This window comes from Homalodisca vitripennis, chromosome 3, assembly GCF_021130785.1.
Source record: "Homalodisca vitripennis isolate AUS2020 chromosome 3, UT_GWSS_2.1, whole genome shotgun sequence".
NCBI classification, from domain to species: domain Eukaryota; kingdom Metazoa; phylum Arthropoda; class Insecta; order Hemiptera; family Cicadellidae; genus Homalodisca; species Homalodisca vitripennis.
The window spans coordinates 111022867-111039545 of NC_060209.1; the positions used below are offsets into that span (position 1 = coordinate 111022867).

General features: G+C 34.1%; 1 protein-coding gene across 1 annotated transcript in view; it reads right to left on the bottom strand.

Moving 5' to 3' along the window:
- The window catches only part of LOC124358318 (protein argonaute-2-like), a 206365-nt gene that overhangs the window by 187975 nt on the left and 1711 nt on the right, over positions 1–16679 (bottom strand). The window contains exon 2 of the mRNA XM_046810617.1: positions 3072–3103. Coding sequence (XP_046666573.1) covers positions 3072–3102 — 31 coding nt within the window. The 5' untranslated portion in view covers position 3103. The remainder of the gene's footprint in view (positions 1–3071; positions 3104–16679) is intronic.

Sequence of the window (16679 nt, forward strand, 5' to 3'; positions counted from 1 at the left end):
GGCATTAGAGTGAAGGATTTAAAAAGTTACAATAAATAAAGCCCCATGGAAAAACTGAGCAGTAAAATAACTTACAAAAGGCAAAAAATATTTCGATAAATAATATATTCAAACACAAAAATTCAAGAGAAAAGCGCTTTATTGCAAAGCGAAATCAGTTAAATGGTGCTAAGAGAAAGGTAAAAACAATTTATTTCCATTACAATCTTGATTGCACAGACTTTAAGTCTTTTTGGACTGCTTTAAGAACAAGTGGAGTGCTGAATAATGATAACAATTATGGAGATATTGCTTTTTCACCATATGAAATTAACAAATATTTTGCTGATATGGGTAGTGGTAACAAAATTAGTTTGAAGAAGCTTAATTTCTCAGTACTAAGAAACAGTTACAACAAAAGCCTCAGGTATTGATATAATCTACATCTAAATAGTAAAAGCAATGAGTCCATATTGTACAGGTGCTATCACTCATTTGATCAATTTATCACTTGTTAGGCTGCTTTTTTACAGATTGGAAGCAAATTAGAACTATACCCATATCTAAAAAAAAAAATAACTCACTTGGTATCTCACTTTAGGCCCATATCAATTTAACAAATTTCTTTCAAAACTCTCAAAAAAGTGGTAGTTGATCAGCTAACAATATTTATTGAAGCCAAAAATGTTCTCCTTCAAAATCAATCTGGTTTTAGAAAGTCTTTTAGCACTACATCGGATTCCTGAACATTACAGATGAACTGTATATAGCAAAGGATAAGAACCACGAAAATATCCTGGTGGCACTGGACATCTCTCATGTGTCTGACTCAGTGAATTTATAATTGTTGCTTGCTAAATTAAAATTCTACAAGTTCGGTGATACAGTTATCAAATGATTTTGTTTTATTTAAAAGATTTTAGTGACAAAAATAAAAGAAAGTTGCTCGAATGTGCTTTCAAAAGCTATGGGTGTCCCTCAAGGTTTATATTAGGGTCCAAATATATTTATTTTGAACACTCCTGATCTTGAGAATGAATTTTAATACTGTTCCCTTTATTCATATGCAAACTATACTCAAGTTGTTTAGGTGTAACCTCCTTCTGATGTCAATATACCTGTGCAATGTTTGAATGAAAACTTGCAAAAAGCTGGTTGGAAAGATATGGGCTTAATTAAATGCAGATAATTGTTCTGTTTTGCATTTTTGCTCGCTATCTATTAAGGAGGTAATAAAACGCTGACAGTCTGTGTTGCTTTGAGGAAAAAGTGATCAGAGGATAGGAAATTTCTAAATGTCTTAGGAGTCACTTTGTCATTGAGCAATTTTTGTTAAGCATATTAAAGATATTTTTCAACACGCAATGACTAAACTAAGAATTCTTAATATATTTAAACTTTAATTCCTTTGTCATCGAAACTGTAAATTTCTTGCTATTTTATTAGAAAGTTGATAATACTGCTTCACAGAGGCAAGATTGTGCTCTAAGGTTCATCTATAATCTAATTCCATTGGTTTGATCACATTCCTCATGATAGAAAACAGGCCAATTTGCTCACAGTGAGGCATCTCTGTAGGCTACAGATAGTAACATTGATACATGAGGTTTTGGAAAATGGTGAACCGTATTATACAAAATGCAAGCTGTCAACACGAGTTACTGTTAAACAACAGGTGACATGCTATAACTGTTGCATGTAAGGCTGGAGGAAACAAAGAAAGCTTTGTTGTACTTTAGAACTCGGGTGTACAATGCCCAACCATCCGACATTAAGGGAATTAACTTTTAAAGAGATTTAAAAAAGTTTAAAACGTATATATATATAGGTTAATTAAATGTGTTTGTGTTTAAGAAATTGATCAAATAGTTAAGCAATTTAATTAAATATAGTTATATAAATTTAGATATACAGTAGTTATTGATTTGAAAAAAATGTTGAAAAGTTGATTGCGAATTGAAAACCTCTCACGAATAAAGACCTTATTGATTTAATCCCTAGTATGCTAAATAATAAATTTGTAAAACCTAATTGTAAAGACATGCATATTAAGGACAGTTTCGGTCCAACATCTTGCCTGAAGATAGCTCTCCAAAATAAACAGAAATATTTGAAAAATTTAATTTTATGAGCAATTGTTTGACACAATGTGAAATGTAAAAGTTAAATGTCAGTTGTAACGCCTGCCGTGTGAGCTTAAGAACTAAGATAACATGCTTCTCTTCTGTTTCATATACTGTATTTTTTTTAACATCTTAAGCTTCCCATAAACTCACAGGAGGAAAAAAATACCATGTTTGAATACAAAAAAAGTTTTTATAGGCTTAGTGTATGCAAAGGATGTGTAAACAATAACTAACAATTGTTAAAATAGTTTGAAATTTTTATTGAATATGTTATTTTAAATGTACTAATTAGAGCAAATCTTTGTGAGTAATGTTTAGTATCAACAAAAAAGTCAACTATGTTTTGTTAATGAACTTTATATTTCACCATAAGGAGGGAAGAAAGTTCAAATATAACATCTCTGATATTTACAGATCCACTACAGAGACTAATTCTACTTTTATTTAAGTAAAACCACATCTAGAATTTATAATACTACGTTACTTGGTAATTGTATAAGATAAGAATTATCATCCCATGATAAAAATTTTAACTTAAAGCTAATAAACATTCTGTGTTCGACAATTACTTTTAAATCCTAGTAATTTAAAGGGTCGAATCTCAAATCCAAGTCAAAGTAATGTACGTGGTTACACAATCCTGAGTGGAGTCACCAAAAACACAAAACCCACCAAACTGAGAGGATAATTACTTTTCACGTGATCTCTTCGAAACATCAGTTAGGGCCACACTTAGTAACCTGCCTAGGACTAACGGTTAAGTATTTCGTTCATAAATAATTTATCATAGTACTTGTAGTTTAATCACAACCATATCTTACACAAAATATGTGAAATGTGCATGTATGGTATGACTCTATTCATTTAACACTAAGTACAAATATTGAATAAAATATTTTCAATTTAATTCTAATATAACAACATACACTTTTACTTGTCTACTTCAGATTTAATTATTAAACTCACCTCCTCCACCTTTTTTGCCTTTTTTCCCCATTCTGAAAAATACAACAAAAATGTATATTACAATCACTATTAAATTAAAGATTTACTAACATTTATATGTAACCTTGGCTATTAATAGATAGACTTCTAAATTTAAAATATGTTTGAAATCATGATTTAATAGTCTATTTTTGCAACACATAAAATTAAACCTTAAAATTGTTCATCGAATATAGAATAAATAAATTCTGTTGTAATATTTAAGGGTTAGGAATAAACATAAGAAAATTACTAAAACCTCATTTAGATAAAACATTTTTCCTAATAATATTATAAATTTGAAAGTGCCTTTGTTTGTTTTGCGTTCACGCATAAACCATTCAACCCATTGTACTGAAACTTGACATGAACATTATTAGATTCCCTGGTGTAAATATAGGCCTATTCTTGTCTCAAAAAACTCCGTCCCAAAGTAGCGAAAAATCCCATCTTGGTCACTAAAGTTACAAAATATTACAGGTTGTTGCAGTTAAAATATATTCTTACTTCTACCTCTACACAGTAAGGGTAAAAGCTTTTAAAGAGATATGTGATTCTATTGTTGTTAAGTATCACAAAAATGTTGGGAAGACAGCAAAACTCGCTGGCTTGCGATAATACCAGCAATGGAAAGAATATTGATTTTATGCCACTTAAGTAAACTTTCTAAAGCAAACAAACTGTCCTGAAATTCAGAAATCATTTTTTGAAAATCCACATTTGGAAATATGGTTTTATTTCATACACAGCCAAGCAGCTACGTTAACAGACTGTTTTAAACGTAGAAGGGGATAAGATCTCAGCAGTCGAGGTCACAGTGTTCAGATAAAAGTCTTGAAAGAAAATCTCCAATAGAAGACCATAAACAGATTTATTCCACACATAATTCGTAATCTGATGGTTCAACGGTGCTCAGAACATGAAAAGGAAACTATTACGGACATCTTTGTTTATTTTTACGAGACATCACCTCAGTATTTGGAGCAATAATAGATTGTCTATTTACAAAGTTTTGAGATTTTTTAATGGGCAAGATTGAAGAAACCTCGAAGTGGAAGGACATCCAACCTTCAGTGGATTGCTTGATTGAGAAAGATTATTTTCCATTATCTTCTGATAAGCAAATCTTTGATGAAATCGGCTTTGTAACAAAATATGCCAAGAGTAAAGTTCCTGAGTGAAATGAGAGAAACCTTGAAATTTATTCTAGATGAGTAGAAATGTTTACACTTTTCAAAGAAAACTCGACAAATTGCATCCCAGGAAGCTACGTGTCAGTTGAAAGTTTTTTATCAATGAAGAAAGTATAGACAACTGAAAAACATAGCTCTCAGTGGACGTTTTAGGTCAATCCTCTTGTAAAATTTTTATTTCAATTCAAGCTGCCAAGACCTTCATACAAAGTTGCAATTATCGCCAAATCTAATGAAAGAAATTGGTTCCTGGGACAAATATTGAACACTGAGATTTTGATAAGGGTTCAATATCTATGTTCCGTTTCAGCTAGGACATTTTACACGTTGTAAAATGTCCTAGTTGTAAACATTTGTAAACATTTGTAAACAATTGTAAACATCGTTGTAAACATTTGCAAATTTTATGTGTAATTATTTCATCCTCTCAAACATAATTATTACACAATGCCCCCCAATGCTCATAATATAATAAAGTATCCCGCTTTGGAGTGAAAAATATCTGGTCAAATTACACAAATACCACGAGAAAGTATACAATATAAACTACATATTAAGATATATATATATATGTATGTATGTATACAACACATCTGGCTTTATGTGCTGAGAAAATTTTTATTAGAATACCAATGATTTCAAATTCAACAAATTTTGAAGGTAGACAGTCAGAACTTCATTTTTTGTAGTATATAATACGTACTTTCACATGCAAAATCTGTAATTCTTTATTATGATTTTCAAATCTGCCACCGAAAAGGGCCAACTATGATGTTGTGACTTTTAAGTTTTTTTTATTTATAAACGTTAAATTTATATTTAGTAATGTAATATTGCCAAACTGTAAATTGTTTAATTTTGCGAACAGATTACATTTTAAGTTTATAGCTTAAGATTTAATGACTATCGTCTGCCATTTTCTTCTCTCGCTTAGGTAAGTAGTGGGGAACTGGCTATGAAGTATTACCAAAAAATTTGAAAATACGTTAAATTTATCTAGTAGATAGAGATAGAAAAGGTAGATAGGGACCGAGGTGGTGTTGGCGAGCTGAATGTAGATACGAATTGTAACATAGTTATAGAAGTACTAGACACTTGAAAGTTGGCACGCAGGTAGTTTTAGCAGTTAAATCCACAGGAAAAGTCTAAAAATCTGGAATTTTAACTTTTAAGCCTTTAAAAAAATTTACTTTTTTCACCCTTGCAGGCTTTCCTTTGAAGCCCGATAGCGGGTGAACCGTTAGAGCTAGCTCGATTCTGAGGAAAAATCGCTAGTCAGGAATGAAGTGATCTAAATAAAGGTCCTGTGACTTTTACCTTAATTACCTTTGCTTTACCTTAATCAGTTTGGCCGCAAAACGCAATTATGTGGCAAATGTTCGTAATTTTCACTCAAGAATTTACCTTCCGTGCTTGATAGCGGCCAATCTATTGCCCATAGCTCAAACCAAAACCTTATGTTTAATTTAGGAAATGACATGATCTACAAAAAAGCTCCAGTAACTTTTGGTCCTACCTCTATTGGTTTAGCCGCAAAACACGAACTTTTGCCATTTTTAGGTGAAGTTTTAGTTTCAGGGCTCAATAGCGGTGAAACCATTGGTCGTGGCTCAAAACACATTATTTCACAAGAGTTAGTAAATGACATGATCTAAAAAAAATCCAAACATTTTTTGCCCTATCCTCAATGGTTTGGTTGAAAAACCCATTTAAATAGAATCATTTTATAAGTTTTACCTGATAATTCTGTTTCTGGGGTCTATTGCGGCAAAATAGTTAGCCATAGCTTATTATAAATTTGTTATTAGCAGATATACCTATTCTTCTGATAAAAATTGCTTTCTATTTATTTTAATTGCAACACCCTTCAGTAAAGAACAACACATTTCTTACCCGCATGAACATTAATCCTCCACCCCCCTCCGGACTTTTCCGGTATACAATACAGGCTTGAAATTTGGCATAATTCTATCATGTGACCCCTAGAGAACACCTAATAGTAGCAAATTCTACAGTGAAATTACTCTTAAAACTCATGAAAGCTGTCCAGTGCAGTCATTCCTCCCAAGCTCCATACCAAGAAACTCAGAAGTCATTGCTCAAATCCGAGGTCAGAATCAAATTACAAAACATACAAAATTAAATTTCCGACAAGAAAGGTCCAGTCACTTTTTCTCTAACGGTTAACCCACAAAATGCCCTGTAAGTTAAAACTTTGGTTAAATCCAGAAAATTCAACACAATAGGTCTACTTTAAACTCCCAGATCCCAAATTTAATGCTTGGACTTAACCTGTCCCCGAACTCCACTTATCCCGATTTTAACAAATACTTGAATCTGGGGTCTGAGGCGAGCCAAAGGCGAGTATGTCATTATGCAACCTCAAAACAAAATGCTAATGCGGATAGGTAACAGACTTCCTAAAGAGTCCAATAAATGCAATTCAGAATATGGAATAAGCTACCTTATGTTTTTCGATTAATGTAATTTACCTCTTTGTTTGAAGTTTGTTTTTGACAATGGAAGGATTGTGAAGGAAACAGGATTTCAGGATTTTTCCAGACATTTACCATGTATTTACCTGTTGATAGGAACATTATAGCATGTGTAACTGTTAAAGATAAATACCTCAGTATTGTTTTGAAATATGAGATGTTCAGGATGGCCTAGTGAGGTAGTTATAGAACTTAAGCCTTAATTTATCAGAAAAAAACCCTGATAAATTAAAATTACTATTGAATTTTTAATAGGCCATAAAATTATCATAGCTAAATAGTTACAGAAAAAGTTGTATGAATTACATTCTTCTCAAATTGGTATTGTTAAAACGAAATCACTTGCAAAATCATATGTGGTGATCGTCAACGGGTTAGGCAAATTGAATCAATTAAATAATTGTAAACAATGTTAACAGGGTTGGTCTATGTTGCCTTAAACACAATAAACTGTTGGCTTTATCCCAAGTAACCATGGCATATGATTAATGATTTTTCAGTAAAATGTACTTAGTTATAGTAGATACGTTTCTAAAGTAGACTGAAATTAAAAAAGAAGATCCCCCAAATCTTTTCAAATTGAGAAAGCCTTGCATGAAATGTTTGCTACTTTTGGTATTCCATCTTATTTAATGAGTAATAATGAACCTTGTTTTGTTAACTCTAAGTTGGTTGAAGGGTGAGCACGGCACTAACTTGAAGGATTATTATGCTCCAAATTATGTTAGTTTGACAATACTAGCCTTATTGGCTATCCTTCAGTAGTGGTAGCTCCGAACTTGGGAAGAGAGGGGGTCAGAGACGTAAAAACAGATGATACTACGTGTTAGTGATTGCCGTGCTCACCCATTGACCATTGACGTTTACTGAAATATCTTTGTTCTTAGTTGGTTTTAAAGTCATTATTTTGATTGTATTCAGTTCAGGCGTTATATCACCTACTCAAGGTATTTTGGTCTTATCTGTAAGCCACCACCAAATAATGTAATTTTATAGGTCCCTGGTAAGAAACCCTTCCAAAAATAGCCTCAGGATAATACCAAAGTATCATTATAAGTGTTGAACTGAGTTTTGTATTTTTTAGAACTTTTTTTACACATCCATATAGTTGGACAATGGCTTTATTTGCACATTTTATGAACATCCTTATATTCGAACATTGGCACTAAAAAGGTTAGATATTTAAAGGTGATAGTGTAATAGTTAACAATTGATGTCAAGAATATTAGCACCAAGTTACAACTAAGCCTGACTGCAGTATAATAAGTAGCCACCAAAACAATTGAATCAAGTATCGATTAGAAATGTCTAAACTATCAAATACAAAATATATGAACTATAGATATTCACAATTAATATATGCCAGCTGTTTTTATTTTTACAGAATAACTATATTACTTAAAATTAAGTTAATTCAAATGTTCTAAAATCATTTGCGTAGCGCGTAATGACATTGGCAAGAACAATGGTGATGAACAAACACACTTACGTTCCCAACGTTCTTGCTCCTTCAAAGTGTCCAGTCAATTTCAATCATGAAATTCCTGCAGTTCTCAAGTACATACCTTAACCCTTTCCACTCGTATGTCGGACGTCGTCCGACATTGCTATTTTGCCGTTCCGCTCGTAATGTCGGAACGCCATCCGACATTGCAGTGACGTCAGCTTTACTTTATTTTTAGCCCGCCCTACGATGTTTCGGATTGGTGCTGCGATCGCACGGTATTCTCAGGAACTAATAATAGACAGCTGAACTACGATTGGTCGGCTGCTGATCTATTTTGCTTTGTCATTGTAGTCACGTTTCCTAACCAATTTTCAGACGCGTTCGCATTAGTGACTCGATATGTCGATACCAAGTACATCTTTTCTTTCTGATTCAGAAGTTATTGCTGAATTACAAAATGACAATTATTCAAGTTCTGACGAAGATATGCAAAGTGATTGTGATGAAGTTCTTCCAACACTGGAAAACATAACTGATAGTGACAGTGACAATAGCCTAGACCTAGGGCCCAACAGCAAATAATGGTGGTGGTGATGATGGATTTGGACAACGGTTGGTCTGTTTTATCAAGGACCTGATTTTTCCTCATTTTTCCTTACACTTTGTTTAGTGGATATAAGGAGCCAAAATGGAAATAAACCTGTGAGTATTTCAGACTTTTTTTTTCACTTGATGTTTACTATCGAACTTTTGAATGACATTGTTGCTGAAACAAATCGTTACGCACAAGTGAAAATAAACAAGCTGAGACCCCTAAAAGCTAGATCTATCTGGAACACTTGGAAAAATGTTTCTCCCTGGAAGAAATAAGGCTTTTTTAGGAGTCATTTCTAAATATGGCACTGAATCCAAAGCCGTCAATCCAAGACTATTTTTCTTCTGAGTGGGTATTTTAACCAGCCGTTTTTTTGTGAATGTTTTCTCAAGGGAAAGGTTTTTACAAATATTTTGGTGTCTTTCATGTATCTCCTCCAAATCCTGATACGAACAATAGAACCAGGGCTGATAAAGTAAAGAATGTTGTAACCTATTTACAAGCTCGCTTCAGAGAATATTTTTGTTCCACTTTATGAATGTAGTGTAGATGAAAGCACCGTGGCTTTCAAGGGTAGAGTGGAATTCAAATGTTATAATCCACAAAACCAACAAAATGGGGTTTGAAAGTTTTTTGTACTCAGTGATTCAAGATCGGGATATGTTCATAGTTTTTGAACCTTATTACGGTTCATTTACAACTGCATCATTAGTTCGCCCAGATCTACCATTCACTTCTAGAATTGTATTGCATTTTGGCAGAAAAATTAGTATCGGGTGACAATGCAGGATCTGGTTTTCATATATTTACAGATCGATACTACACAAGCTTACAACTTTTCGGAGGAATTAAAAAAAAATGAATATTCATTTAACTGGAACAGTGATGACTAATCGAAAGGGCTTGCCCAACAGCATAAAAAAAGGCAAACTAAAATTGAAAAAATATGAAACTAAGACCTATCGTCCATAACAAACAACACTTTAGTTTTAGCTTGGCGGGATAAGCGTGATGTAGTAATGTTGAGTAATTTCTACAACAATGATACTGAAACCATCTCAAGAAGAGGCAAGGATCATCAAATAAACATAAAAAAGCCAACAGTTTATCTGTCAGTATAACAGATATATGGGTGGCGTGGACCCAAGCAGACCACTATATTGCTTCCTACAAATTTTCCCGTAAATCTCTGAAGTGGTGGAGAAAGCTATTTTTCCTGGATGTTGGAAGTGGCAGTAGTAAATAGCTTTCTCTTGTTCAACATGAATAAGCAAAACCATGGAGAAAAAACAATTCAACACAGGAATTTTCAGAGAAAATCCTCAATCAATGAACTTGTATGGGCCATGTCCGTAACCCTATGAGTTTGAAGCGGGGTCGTCCTTCATCAGTAGAAAAAGAAGAAAGGCTAAACAAACAACCTCACTTTCTTGCAGCTCATCCAACAAAAAAAACTAAAGACTGTGCTGTTTGTAGCAATAGAAAGGTGCCAGGAGGAAGAAAGGAAACACTTTACTATTGTAAAAAACCTGTAAAAAAAATCCTGGTCTTCATCCTGCAGAGTGTTTTTGAACGATACCATACCATGATAAAATATTAAACTTATTAGTGTAAGTATCAAATTTATATATCTCTATAATATAAATTAGAAATAAAATAAAATTAATTATACAATATAATAATGTATATACTTTATTGACTTCCAGTTTGCTAAAAATGGTTTTTTACTGAAAATATTCTAAAATAAATACGAGCTGAGGGGGCAGACTAGTGAAAAAAATCCGAGTGGAAAGGGTTAAAAATACCAGGACAATCGTACCAAAACTGCAGTCCTCACGAATCTTTTCCAAGCCTCACGAGTTCAAACAGTTCTAGGACGGCGTCCCCCACCCCCAGTGGGCCGGTACGGCCAGCGACATGGCTGGTTTACGTGACCTGCCGTTCACGGGTCAACCTGGCTTGCTCGTTCCCATTCCAGGTGACAATTGACTGGTTCAATCTCCTTCTTGACACCGTGTTTTTAGAGAATATCATTAGACAAACCAACCTGTATGCCCTGGAACTATTTTGTGGCCCCACCACTCCTCCCGCGTCTCGCATAACCAAATGGAAGGATTTAGTGATGGCCGAACTAAGAACATTCATAGGCCTTCTACTGTTGACTGGTAATGTCAGGCTAAATCGATTGAACGACTATTGGAAAACTCATTGGTCGTTGAACTTTCCTATGTTCAAGGAGTATATGTCTCGAGATTGATTTCTTGGCATTTTGAGATATCTGCATTATTCAAGAGTTGATACCCCTGATCACCCCGAACCTGCTAACGACCGGTCTTTTAAAATTCAAAATACTGTTGATTATTTCAACAATGAGATGCGACAGATCTATTATCCCGACCGTGAACTGACCATCGACGAAGAGATGGTACTGTGGCGTGGCAGACTGGTCTTCCGCCAGTACGTAAGGGCAAGCGACACAAATATGGAATAAAAATTTATTCCTTGAATGAACCCGAGGGACTCATGCTACGCTTTCATGTTTACATGGGAAGCCATGACTCTTGTAGTGGCAAAGATCATACCGTCAAAGTCGTCATGAAGCTGATGAGTGACTTCCTGGGGAAAGGCCATTCCCTGTTCATGGATAATTTTTATAATAGTTTTGTCTTATCATTCAAACTTCTACATCACTCAACCTACACTACCGGCACCCTACACATCGACAGACTGCATACACCTCCAGCAGTGAAGGCAAAGGCATTGGGCAAAGGTTAAACGATAGCGAACTATGCCCAAAGTGTCATGATTGGAAAATGGAGGGATAAGCGGACGGTGACCTACATCTCCACACAATATGACAATGAGATGGTCCAAACCACCAACAGGAGAAACCAAAAACGAACGCTGCCAAAACCAATCATGTACTAAAACTCTCACATGAAGAGGACTGACCGCTTGGACCAAATGGTATCTTATTACCCCTGTGAGCGCAAGACCCTGCGATGGCACAAGAACATATTTTTGCACTTTCTCCAGGTTGTTGTAGTAAATTCTTTTTACCTGTACAACATTTACAACTCAGATAGGTTGTCCCTGTATGACTTCCGAGTTTGTGTTCTTGAAGACCTGCTCCCTCCAACGGAAGCCCCACTGCTCATCACACTGACACGCAACAGCATGCATCGTCTCTCCAAACTAACAAAGCGCAAAGGAAACGGCAAGTCAGTTACCCGGAGGTTTGCTACCAAGAAGGCAAGCGTAAGGAAACAGTGTACTATTGTGCAGTGTGCCCTGACAAACCAGGTCTGTGAACTCAGTTGCTTTGATAAGTATCACGAGGACAAATAAGTAGTTTTTAGTCTTTGGCGGTGGGTGGGGATGTAGTTTTTTTTCTAATTTTTACTCGGGGAGGGGGGAGTGTTAACTGTTTTTGAAGTTGTATATTTTTCAAACTAATATGTAATATATCAGTGTAATTGATGTACTATCTACGTGTCATTCATGTACTATATACATGTAATTCGCGAGTGTTTGTGCCGAAACCTAGTGCGCTGCGAGCACATACAACACGGAGACCGGCACCCGGTGCGGATGATGAGCAGACTCGGCATGGACATGACGTTACCTGTTCCGGCCAACGAAGCTTCCGAGATACCTTGGACAACCCTTTCGGCTATCCTGACTACGTTTTGGGTAAGAAAAAACAACAAAAATTCCCGCATTTTCTGTCACCAGTAATTTTGTCATCCGCAGTGAATGTGTTAAAGCTAGCAGTAGCAGGTAAGCCCATTACTTCTACACTGATCGACCAGCGAGCCAAAGGATGATGCCACAACACTCACTGAAGGTGATTGACCTTGAACTGTCAATTCGCCTCATAACCCTCTACCCTCTCTTTCACGAAGACATCTAATATCCATGAACTTGATAAAAAAAATGATCATTTGAAGTGGTTAATTTATTTTTAATATTTATGAATTTTGCTCTAAATTCCTGTATATACCCCACATTTCCTTTATAAATAGTAAATTTAAGTAAAATTGCCGTACATGGGACACCCTGTCCTTTAAATTCAATCCAGTTAGTAGTGAGAGTGAATACTAGAATTAAAGGTGGAAATCCCATAATAATGCGTTACAAGAGAAGTCAAAACAAACATGACGTTACAAAAACGCACTTGAAAAGACATTTTACACTATAGATTTGGTTTAATGAATATATTAGCAATCATCTAGGCTACTATTTTTGTTGGAACCAAACCAACTATGAATTTAAATGAACGTAATTTTACGTTAGCAGTACGTGCAGAAATACCACTTCAGATTAGCTATAATTTTGTACAGAGGTTTATCTTGTATGGTTACAAAATTATATTAACTAAAGTATTAATATTTTCTGTAATCTTAAATATGCTACGTATATTTCTTTTACGTTTAAAAATATAGCTTTGCTACAATATAATCGTAACAGCTTATTGGGTTCGACATTATTGTTCCAAATTAATTAAAACAAAGTAAAATCATGTATATGGTATTTTAGTAATGGCCATAAGTACAATAGTGATGTACATGTGTTATCTGTGTCACAAGGTGCCAGACAAGTTTATCCTTAAATAAACGCTGTTAAAAGCCGTTAAAAGTAACTGCTGCAGTATAATAAGCATCCAACGCTTGAATTATAGATATTCATTATTATCAAATCATCAATATTCATGAGTAACGAATCCTCTATATAACCACTTAAAACAAATTACATTATAGGTATTTTTTTCAAATTACAGTATAGTTCAGCTGTATCTATATTTATAAAAAAGTAATAATTTGATGATCAATGAAAAACTATATAGCCCATGTTTATTTATAAAGTGAAACAAATAAAACTGTGTAACATCAGTTATTTTAAACTATTTTATAAGATACACATTTCTGACAACTTATGACACAAATAAAACATGTACATTGCCATTGTACTTGCAGTCATTACAGATGGGTACTATTGGCGTTTGTAACAAGTTCATCAGTAGTAACCTATTACCGGGATACCATTATTTCAGTAACAGCTGGGCTAAATAATTTGATATTCTCATGATGACTTTCTATATTGCTTTCTGGAATTGTCTAAGTTCACCTGAGTTATTTACTAGGTCATTCATAGTGTTCAATAAATAAAAAAACAATTAAATAAACATTATTTGTTATCTAGGCGTAGGCCAAATTATAACGATTTTTATATCACAGTTTAGCCTACAAAACTGTGAATGTCACTAAATTATTAACCCTTTGTGCGCCGCCGCTCCCGCGCGCCGTCGTTTGCTAGACCGCCAGACGTTTGAGCACCGCACGGATCCAATACCGCCACGGCAAAATCACCCGTTTTTGCATGGTCACATATTAAATTACATAACTTTCGTAAATTTTGAGCTAGCCTTTTAGTTTTGGTTTTGTTTTTGAGGGGAAGAGATGTACTTTCAGTTGATGTAATAAATTACAGTTTTATTATTTTGTTTACATTTGTTTAGTAGTATGTATGCTTGTCGTAATTAAAAAAATAAAAAATCTTAAGTTTGAGGTCCAAAAACACACTGAATAAGTAACTTGGGCTCAAATAACGTTTTTTAACCTAAAAGTACGTATTGTTTTGAGCATATACTAAAAGTTACAAACATATTCCACAGAAATTGCATAAAATATTGTAATTTAAGTAAAATTCAAAAAATTTCAAAAATTCCGCTGTAGGATGAAGATACACTTGTTACTATAGAAACAAGTAAATATCAAAATTTTATAGTTGAAATGAAGCAGAGCAATACAATTCAAAGTTGATATAAATATATTTAAATATATTTTATATATATTATGTTTAAACTATAAGGACAAAGACGTAAAGTTCACAGAGCCACTATAGTGGCCCTCGGCGCTCAAGGTACCGCATACAGCGAGCCACTATAGTGGCCTGCGGCGCTCAAGGTACCGCATACAGCGAGCCACTATAGTGGCTCACGGCGGTCAAAGGGTTATACAATAAATGAATCACATATAAACCATTGATCATGGTATCGTTTAAACGGTACAAGCTTAGAATTCAGAAATAAAAGCTTCACAATGAGTAATGCCGGTGCATCATTCAATATGGCAGCTATAGTCCTTTAGAAATTATAACGTTTGATCATAAAATGAACACTTATAATTTTCTTATTCCATGAAGATATCAATACCACTTAATTACAATTTCACAAGTAAACGTTTGATGTCATTTGATACTAACACAACTCTAATAATAATACGAGAAACAACAAAATACTAGAGACTAGTGAAACTAGTCGTCTAACATTACAGAAATGTTGCAAACAATGGTTGCGTCGAAGGTCTTTTTTTGCAACATATACCAACGAACAGATGTTTGAAGCAGATGATCTTATTGAGAAATAAATTCTAAACGCAGTTATGTAGCCAAACTCATTCCTAAGCGAAGTTTCCCACAGCAAAAGTATAGGGAAAAAGTCTCATTTTTTTTGTGCACTCCCTAAGTGCGCGACTAGGCACGGCAAACAAAAATTTGTATTGCAACTTTATAATATTGGTACATACTTATTACGCTTTATTATTCAATAAACTATAAATCAAATTAATCAGTGGAACATCACAATTACTTTGGTATAATTGGTATAAGTTTTGTTTTCGATAGCAAAACTTTAATTAAATACATGACTGCAATATCGACTAGTGACTAGTAGTCCAACATTAGAGAAACATTTTTTAGCGACTAGTCACTAGTCTTTACAAAAAAGCTATTCATTTGATTTTCAAGATTTATTAAATAAATTGTTACTAACAAAATGGAGAAAACATGCAATTATTTCTATGGATATTTAGAATACAAAATTACATTTGTTTAGGCTATATACAAAAATCCCCACTTTTTATAAAATAAAAAGTTTAAAGTAAATTTTGTTGCTTTCTACATATTTTTTTACATTTTTTACAGATATATCATGATAAAGGCCATGAAATACTAAATAAAATTCATGTATAATATATGATTCTACAATAAAAACAAACAGCATTATATGTACAAACAAAATGCTGCCCAGTACCAACATTTTATAAATTGTACTTAATTTGTCACAGTTTATTACTTAATAATAGTGTAATTTTCACAAAATCATCACATAGGTACTTTAATATTATCGCAGCCCACTTTTTTTAAAAAGAGTTTTCCTTATCAGGGACCAAAATAAACTTCATTATATATTCCTATTACAGTACTTTCCTTGCTTCATAATGAATAAAAAAATAACCAATTAGTCACACTTCTTATCACCAAATCGCCCTAGATGGCGACCCTACAAATAGGCCTAGACGCATCAATCACCTGTCACTTTTGAATTATTAAGTTAATTGTTGTTCTGGTACTTTGGGATTATACCGACCACACCAGTATGAAGAACACAAAAATAGAAATTTATAGAAACAAACATGATACAACGAAAAAACAACTCTTCAATTACAAAATTACAAACTTACAAGCATTTCCAGGTATTGTGATCGGTATTGTTGTCGCTGTTATCTTATCATTCTCGAGAATCCTGATTACGGCAGGCCGCGCGGCATCACGTGATTTGCACGGTACATCATTGCCTTTCCATTACAATTCAATTTATATTTCTGATTAGCCCCTCTAGAATTTGATATTTTACTGATAGGTACTATCTCGAGGGATGTTTTTCTTTCGTCGACATCAGCGCGGGGCAGCACCGAAGGTGCTGCCGAAGCCCGCGCTGATGGCCGGAGGCACTCGCATTTTGGGTGGCGGAATGTGATCAAGAATAAAAACAAGTTTTGAGTGTTTTTTTAATAAAAA